At 33.8% G+C, this 8,184-nt stretch overlaps 1 protein-coding gene across 1 annotated transcript; it reads right to left on the minus strand.

The window, feature by feature from the left end:
* Positions 1-1,018: 1,018 nt before the first annotated feature.
* On the minus strand, positions 1,019-6,095 carry LOC149414949 (uncharacterized). Its single transcript, XM_089643524.1, has 4 exons — positions 6,041-6,095; positions 5,551-5,748; positions 2,034-2,183; positions 1,019-1,937 (listed from the first exon to the last, which is right to left on the minus strand). Exons 2-4 carry the CDS (start codon positions 5,726-5,728, stop codon positions 1,303-1,305), a joined length of 963 nt encoding a protein of 320 aa, XP_089499650.1. The 5' UTR covers positions 5,729-5,748; positions 6,041-6,095; the 3' UTR covers positions 1,019-1,302.
* Positions 6,096-8,184: the final 2,089 nt, after the last annotated feature.

Consider the following 8,184-nt stretch of genomic DNA (forward strand, 5'->3'; position numbering starts at 1 on the left):
CAGAAATACTGAGACATTTTAAAATAAATACCCTGCACTGCACGACCCGACATGAAGACTCCAGATGTTCGTAAACATAATGTTACACATGTGATTGAAACAAGGGCAACGCCTGTAACAGATTGAGCCCGCAAGCTGGCACCGGATCTTTTGGAAGCAGCTAAAAAATAATTTAAATACTTTATGGAGCATGGAATGTGTCGGCCGTCAAAGAGTAGTTGGGCCAGCCCATTACACATGGTTAAGAAACACAACGAAGAATGACGCCCTTTTGGGTATAACAGGGGTTTGAACGCGACTACGATCCCAGACAAATACCCTTTTGAACATATCCACGATTTTTCGCATAAATTGACAAAAGCAAGAATATACTCAACGGTAGACTTAATACGAGCCATAATAGAGCCGAGTATATAGAAAAGCACGATTCTAGTTTTTGCTTAGTTTGATTATTCAAAACAAAATTAAGATTTGTACGTAGGAACATTGATACTTACAGTGGCGCTTTATTATAAAACATACATTACTTACTAAGAAATTTAAAAAAAATTAAATCAGTCTAGTATGTGTGCGTAAGTGTACCGCTAAATTTGACTTCCGAGAACAGGAGTGGTTACAATGGTGACATGATTAAGCTTTTTCTCCAGTATGGGTAAGAATGTATCGTTTTGAATGTTCCATTTGAGTACATGAATAGCTGCAGTAGGAACATGAATAAGGTTTTTCTCCAGTATGGGTGCGTAAATGTACCGTTAAATCCGACTTCCGTGAGCAAGAGTAGTTACAATGGAGAGATAAATAAAGTTTTTCGCCAGTATGTGTGCATAAGTGCACCGTTAAATCTGACTTCAGTGAGCAGGAGTAGTTACAATGGGCACATGCATATGGTTTTTCTCCAGTATGAGTGAATAAGTGCCGGTTTAAAAGATATGTTCGTGAGCAGGAGTAGTTACAATGGGAACATGAATAAGGTTTTTCGCCATTATGGGTGCGTAAGTGCAGTGTTAAATGTGATTTGCTTGTGAAAGAGTAGTTACAGTGGGATTATGAAAAAGGTTTTTCAACAGTATGGGTGCGTAAGTGAACTGTTTAATTTGATTTGCTTACGCAGGATTGGTTACAAATGGGGAAACATGAATAAAGTTTTTCTCCAGTATGGGTCAGAATGTGACTTTTTAAATGTCCCTTTTTAGAACACGAATAAGTTCAGTAGGAACATGAATAAGGTTTTTCGCTAGTATTGGTAAGAATGAGACGTTTTAAACGTACCATTTGTTTACATAAAAAGCTGCAGTAGGAACATTAATACGGTTTTTCTCCGGTATGGGTGCGTAAGTGTACCGTTAAATCTGACTTCCGTGAGCAAGAATGGTTACAATGGAGACATGCATAAGGTTTTTCGCCAGTATGAGTGCGTAAGTGAACGGTTAAATGCGATTTGCTTACGCGGGATTGGTTACAATGGGGACATAAATAAGGTTTTTCGCCAGTATGGGTCAGAATGTGACTTTTTAAATGTCCCTTTTGAGAACACGGATAAGAGCAGTAGGAACATGAATAAGGTTTTTCTCCAGTATGGGTGCGTAAGTGTACCGTTAAAACAAACTTCCGTGAACAAGAGTAGTTACAATGGAGACATGAATAAGCTTTTTCCCCAGTATGAGTGAATGAGTGACTCTTTAAAAAAGATTTTTGTGAGCAGGAGTAGTTACAAAGGGCACATAAATAAGGTTTTTCGCCAGTGTGGGTGCGTAAGTGCACTGTTAAATTTGATTTGCTTGAGCTGGAGTAGTTACAATGGGGACAAGAATAAGGTTTTTCGCCAGTATGGGTGCGTAAGTGAACTGTAAAATGTGATTTGCTTGAGCTGGAGTAGTTACAGTGGAGACATGAAAGAGGTTTTACTTCGGCATGTGTCTTCGGGACCACTATCACATCTGGAAAAGATGACAAATAAAATTCAATAAGTAGGTATCTATAATGAAACGATAAGATTATTAAAACTGATACAGACGAAAAAAAATCCATTTTACCTGCAGTCTCTGTAATACTTTCAAATTGCTCTGAGCATTCCTTTTTAATATCTGGCAGGTCTATGTCTATTTCCGTATAAGGGATTCCCCCTCCATCTTCTTCACGGGGTCCTGATTGTTCCATGGGTACAGTCTCCACATTAATGCTACCTGAAACAGAACATCAATAAAATGTTAATATTTATTCATTTTCGGGAAATCGACAGTTTACATTTAATTAGTTTGTACATAAGTATTATATAGTAAAATAAAACCAATTATGGATTTCCTCCTTGTGACTTTACCTCTTCTGAGACAGCATAATATTGAATAAGTAAATTAAATTTATGAGAAAGGAATATGAATTAAAAAAATTATGCGAAACAAAAGATTATATAAAACGAATAATTTACAAAGCCATACATTTATAGCCATGGAGAGAGGATGCAGATATAAGTAAAATCATAATTGAGGTTTAAACAATAGAGACATAAATATTATTTTATGGACCTCTTGCATATGGTAAATTCGCAACTGAAAATATCAACCTTGGATAATACGCTATTGTAATTATTGCATAGTCTGTTCAGGCAAGAATTATGCTTAGAGTTTGTTTTGCTTTGATCAACCTTGAACAGGACACAAGAGCGTGTTGAACGCGCAGGTACATTGAATGGAATCTTGTTTAGCAACTCTGGGCTTCTTTATACAGGAATAGTGCATCCTTATGATGCCTCCGTACAAACATTGAATCATTTTTTAAGTATGAAGTTGCCTCTGCATAATTATTAAATCTTACAAATGACTTGTTACAAAGATATTTTATGAATTTGTTTTTAATTGCTTCGATTTTGTCTGTGTGGATTTTATAAAATGGAGACCTATCAACTGATGCAAACTCCAAATGACTTCGTACATAGGCAAAGTAGAGTTGCTTAATAATATCGATGCTATTAAAAAGTTTTGTGTTTCTTATGATGAAGCCTAGCATTTAAGCAGTTTAATTTGCGATTTGATGTTTATGTAGGTTACATTGTAGTTTACTATCAAGGATTTTCCGAGATCACGAATATTTGAGACTGTTGCTATGTTACAATGTTGTTGTTGTTAGAAAAGAATAATTAAATAATATTTTATTTTTATTTCTCGAAAAGACAATGTGATGACATTTTGAAACATTTAGATATAGTTGATTTTTTTTTATTTTTATAAATTTCATTTAGATTAAATTTGATAATATTATTATTAAGTTCTGCAAGTGTTTTAGTTTTTTATTATTGTGACAGCTGTTTCGGCTTACAAGGCCATTTTCAAACTGTAAGCCTTGTAAGCCGAAACAGCTGTCACAATAATAAAAAACTAAAACACTTGCAGAACTTAATAATAATATTATCAAATTTAATCTAAATTAAATTTATAAAACAAAAAAAAATTAAATGGAGTTCTACGAATTAAACACAAAAACAATCAATAGTTGATTTTGTTGGCATTAGGTGGATATATTGTTTAAATGTTCATGTTGTAAATTGACACAATCGTTTAGACTTTTATTGGCTTGTATAGCATACCATCATCAACAAATAATTCAATTTCAATATATGTAGAGACATGAGCGCTATGTGTATGATTATTTGTAATTATTGTTAGATTGTTTTATATAGTTCAATCAAGATCCTGCTGATAAGATACTTGAAGTTTGCAGTAGTAAGCTCATTGGAATTCCCATCATACATACATTAATAATCGGATAGGTTTATTAGGTCGATTTATATCTGAAATATGGATACGGCGTTAAGTTGTTGAAATTTTAATTTATCTATGTCTAATATCAACGGTACATTGAATTAGCTTAAACATGAAACCGTGAAAAAGAAGGGACATTATAATTCAAATATTAAAAATGGAAAATATAATAAAATCACGTTAATTTATTTTGAATGAAAAAAACATACACTTAGTAAGACACCACTTTATCAACTGTTGATATTTAGCCCTGAAGAAGCTTGGGACAAGTGAAACCCGGTTGGCTATCGTTATTGATTCAAAAATAAAGTGGTGTCTTACTAAGTGTATGTTTTTTTCATTCAATATGTCACACCCCAAAGTATTTGCTTCCTTCGAAAATATTAATTTATTTTATTTATATAGGTTGGTTCTTTACCGTTTGTTTAAAGATTTTTTACTATTTATTGTGTAAGTTTATACAATATTTGAATATAAACAAGATAATATTTCATTTTGTAACTTTAAATATTTTTACAATAAACATAACACTTCTTTTTAAATTCATTCATTCTTCAGACTTTCAGGCATTTCATCATACATCTTTAGTCCTTTGTAAATTGGGCAATTCTGTGATTTTGATTTCTTAATATGTGGAAATCTAATTCTATATACATTTCTGGTTTCGTAATTATGAACATCTCTGTTAAAAACAATTTCAGCCTAAAAATATTTTGGCATTTGGTTGTTCACGACGTTATGCACAAAATCAACATATTAAGTAAGAGTGTCTTATTAAACAAACTTTTACAATTTTGAAAACGAAAGATAAATTCAAAGCAGGAATTCTAGAGTTAATTGAAGCAGAGGTTCAGAGACACACACGAGAATTTAGTATTTTTCATTATACTAGCTGAAGAACCCAGCGTCGGCCAGGCTACACCCAGTTTCTGTTTTATTTTGAACGGTAGATTTTACGTTTTTTTTTAAATTTTATAAATATTAAAAAAAAATTGGTGACGTTTGAAACTACCATACTAGGTTTCATACCCGTATTATGGTAATCGTACATGATTTATATAAGAATAGCAATCATAAAACAAAACGGAAAAGGAAATTGTTATGGTCAAAAAAATCTTATATTGGACATCGAGTGTGCAAAATTCTTAAGGGGTGAGAAAAAGGGATAGATTTTAGAAACATCTTGTAGACAGTCGCCTTCAACTTGTTTAGAAGGTTAAGTGTGCAAAATGTCATCAATCTAGGAATAATAGATATCAAAAGCACAAACACTTCTTTATTTAAATAGATGTAAATATGATCGAAATAAAAAACCTCTAATTCAATAAACCGAAAAAATAATTTCATAATAAAAATAGAATATTGAGTAGCAAGTAGGTACGTAATATAAACCATTATTTTAAATGTCATTTTTATATATCCAATAAGGAATTATACAGTTTTCGTAAGGTAGGTATGTACCATAGTTTTGATTATTTCAATTGATAGAATCTAACCTGAATACTATCTTGAACTGGAAACGGAAAGTACAAAAATTTACAGACGTACATACTAAACGTCAAACGTCACTACGTTCTTGTGAGGACAGAATTTTAGGATTACAGAAGGTGCAATTATTTACTTTAAAGATAACATATGACGAGGATACATTTGACGAATTAAGAACTGTTTGCGAGCATAATAAGTTATTATTATAATTAGTAAAAGTATGGACGACAAGAGGGGAAGTAAAGAACAAGCAGCTGTTCTGATTATTTGCATCGGAAACACTTATGTGATATGCAATGCAACTTACTTGTTGGCTGAACACTCTGGGCATACTGCAAACATTCCTTCTTCACATCCGAGAGGTGGATTACAACATCCCCATAGGCCATTTCAGCTGAGCCTTCTTCCTGTGACCATGGTTCAGTTTTGATGGAAACACTCTTTGGGTTGGAATCAATGGCACTGCTGTGATAGCGTCCTGTCATGTGATGATAATTATTCTCAGCTAAAAATAAGAAAGGAATGTAACAAAAGCTCTCTCAAATACTCTCGTGTTATATCGAGAACGCTTTTTAAACTGATCTAACAGGTGTCAAGCGATATATTCTTACAATTAACCAGCACCAATTTCAGAGTTAAGTGTTACTTAGTTAGTATAAATAGAACCTCTTTACAAACAGGGTAAAGCATGACGGTCAATACGTTGAACAAACGTCATCAAAAAAGGAAAAGCAGATCAATTTCAATTATTGTGTAGTTCGTACAATATTATTTTAGGGAGACGGAACAATAATTACAAACGAGAAGGAAGCAAAGGAGACTCTGTGACACATTATTCTGACTTGTCTGAATCCTGACGTTTCCGTTCGTAGAGATGATCGATATTCCTGTACCAGCTCCCGGCTACATTTATGTCACTGGAACCGTTGATATTTTTTTGTGGAACTGGTTTATTCTTGCACTATTTATCGAAAATAAAAAAGTCACTAGTCTCTTGAAACTTACCCACGGTTTCTTTTATTTCTTTTTGAAGAACCGGTTACAAAATTAACTTTCCGCATAAGTATCTGGTAATCAGAGCCGCAGTAACATCTCATTTCAAATATCAACCATCTTCGTATTCAACTTCGAAATAATATCTGTGGTGTTATGGAAAAGGGAGATGAGTCAGTAAAATTGCGAAATGGAGTTAAATATGCCAGAAGAATCCTAATTTTTTTCTCTACACGGAAAAGAGAGATGAGTCCGCTCAAAAAATTAGTTTCCGAGTTATTAGCCGTTGTCATACAGAGACGAGTCATATTTTAAATAAATTAACACGCACTTGGAGATAACTCAAGTTGTCTCTGTATAACGAAACATATATTTTTAAATATTGACACGGAAAACAGAGTTAACTTTAATAATCGCTGTTTTCTGTGTTATCTGTGGTTCATTCTGTGCTTTATGGTTACATGACGCCGCGGCTTGTTACGTTTGACAGTTGTTGTTTCACAGTTTGCTTGGCGATTTGAATCATTCTTTCGGTCGTATTATCATTTTCTGTTGTTTATTATATATTTATATTTGGTGCCGTGTGTTTTGAGGAGTTTTAAAGATGTTTAGTAAGCGAACGAGGTCAATAATAGCGCTTTCTAATGCAAATTCATCGCATGGTAAGATCTTTTATATTATTTCTTCATGTTCTGTTGTGGTATTATGTTTGTATTAGATTCATCTCACTAAATTATTGACTAATTTATGAAATCCTATTAAATTTCAGGCACACATTCCTTGCCTCGTTCACATTCATACAATGTCTCATACATGCTCTTCTATTATTCTGACTCTTGACATGGCCTGACTCAAGTATCTGATTCACTTGGTCGTGCCGTGTATTTCTTAAAGCTATAGTATATAAAGCTGTATATATTATAAATACTGATTTTATTTTATAGGTCCGTCTTCCAGTTATCCTCTCCAAGACTTACAGACGATAGTTCCAGATTATTCAAGTGATTTTAGCAACAGTGATATGGATGAAAGCTATAAACCCCCCAGTTCCAGTAATTCCAGCTACGATGGACCCAGTCCCTTCAACAATGCACTCCTTGGTGAAGCAACTACTGAAACTGAAGACACGCACCCTGGAAACCGAGGAAAATCTCTTTATTTATTAAGGAAAGAGATTAAAGAAAAACGTAATCGAGGTCTAAAATACAAATCTAAAACTGGGAAATTGGTCAAGGGTCAAGAAACGGAACGCTTAAGTGCTTGCCGTAAAAAATGCACGGATAAAGTGTCTTTTGAATATCAAAGTATATTATTTAACTGGGCACTAGGAACCTTCGACAAAAGAATGACGTTTATCTCATCCCTCATCACCGATGAGCCTAAGAAAACTATGCGGGTTAGAAATGTACCACCGAAGAAGAGGGAAATTAATCATAAATATCATATACGAGTTAAGGGGGCCATTATCGAAATGTGCAAAGGTTGCTTTAAAAAGATTTTTTGTGAAACAAACAAATTCATATGTACCGTCATTAAAAAGAGATGTAAATCTGTTTCTGGGCTCCCGGTTTCTGACAAACGGGGAAGCAGTGTGCCTTCTACTAAGATATCGGATGACCGCATTCATCAAATAAAAAATCACATAAGAGAGTATCCTGCCTACGAGTCACATTACTTTAGAAGGGATACCTCTAAGAAGTATTTGCCCATTGGACTCACTTTAACCAAAATGTATTTTATGTATAGGGAAAAAGTAGAGGATCCGGTTTCCTGATCAATGTTCTCAAATGTGTTTCGTACAATGGGCTTATCATTTAAAAAACCTTCTCTGGATACATGCAGTACATGCGATTCGTATTCGATTTAGATGAAACTTGTACAGGAACCTGATTTATCAGTACTGAAGGCCAAATACGAAGCCCACAAGCAGGAAGCAGATTATGCATAT

Source organism: Hesperophylax consimilis, chromosome 19, assembly GCF_061612785.1.
Source record: "Hesperophylax consimilis isolate HC1 chromosome 19, BYU_Hcon_1.0, whole genome shotgun sequence".
Lineage (NCBI taxonomy): Eukaryota > Metazoa > Arthropoda > Insecta > Trichoptera > Limnephilidae > Hesperophylax > Hesperophylax consimilis.

Coding starts and splice junctions, on each gene's coding strand:
- LOC149414949 (XM_089643524.1), bottom strand. CDS start 5,728: ATGACAGGACGCTATCACAGCAGTGCCATTGATTCCAACCCAAAGAGT. Junction 2,184..5,550: donor CCAGAGTGTTCAGCCAACAA/GTAAGTTGCATT, acceptor GTTCTGTTTCAG/GTAGCATTAATGTGGAGACT. Junction 1,938..2,033: donor AAGTATTACAGAGACTGCAG/GTAAAATGGATT, acceptor CATCTTTTCCAG/ATGTGATAGTGGTCCCGAAG.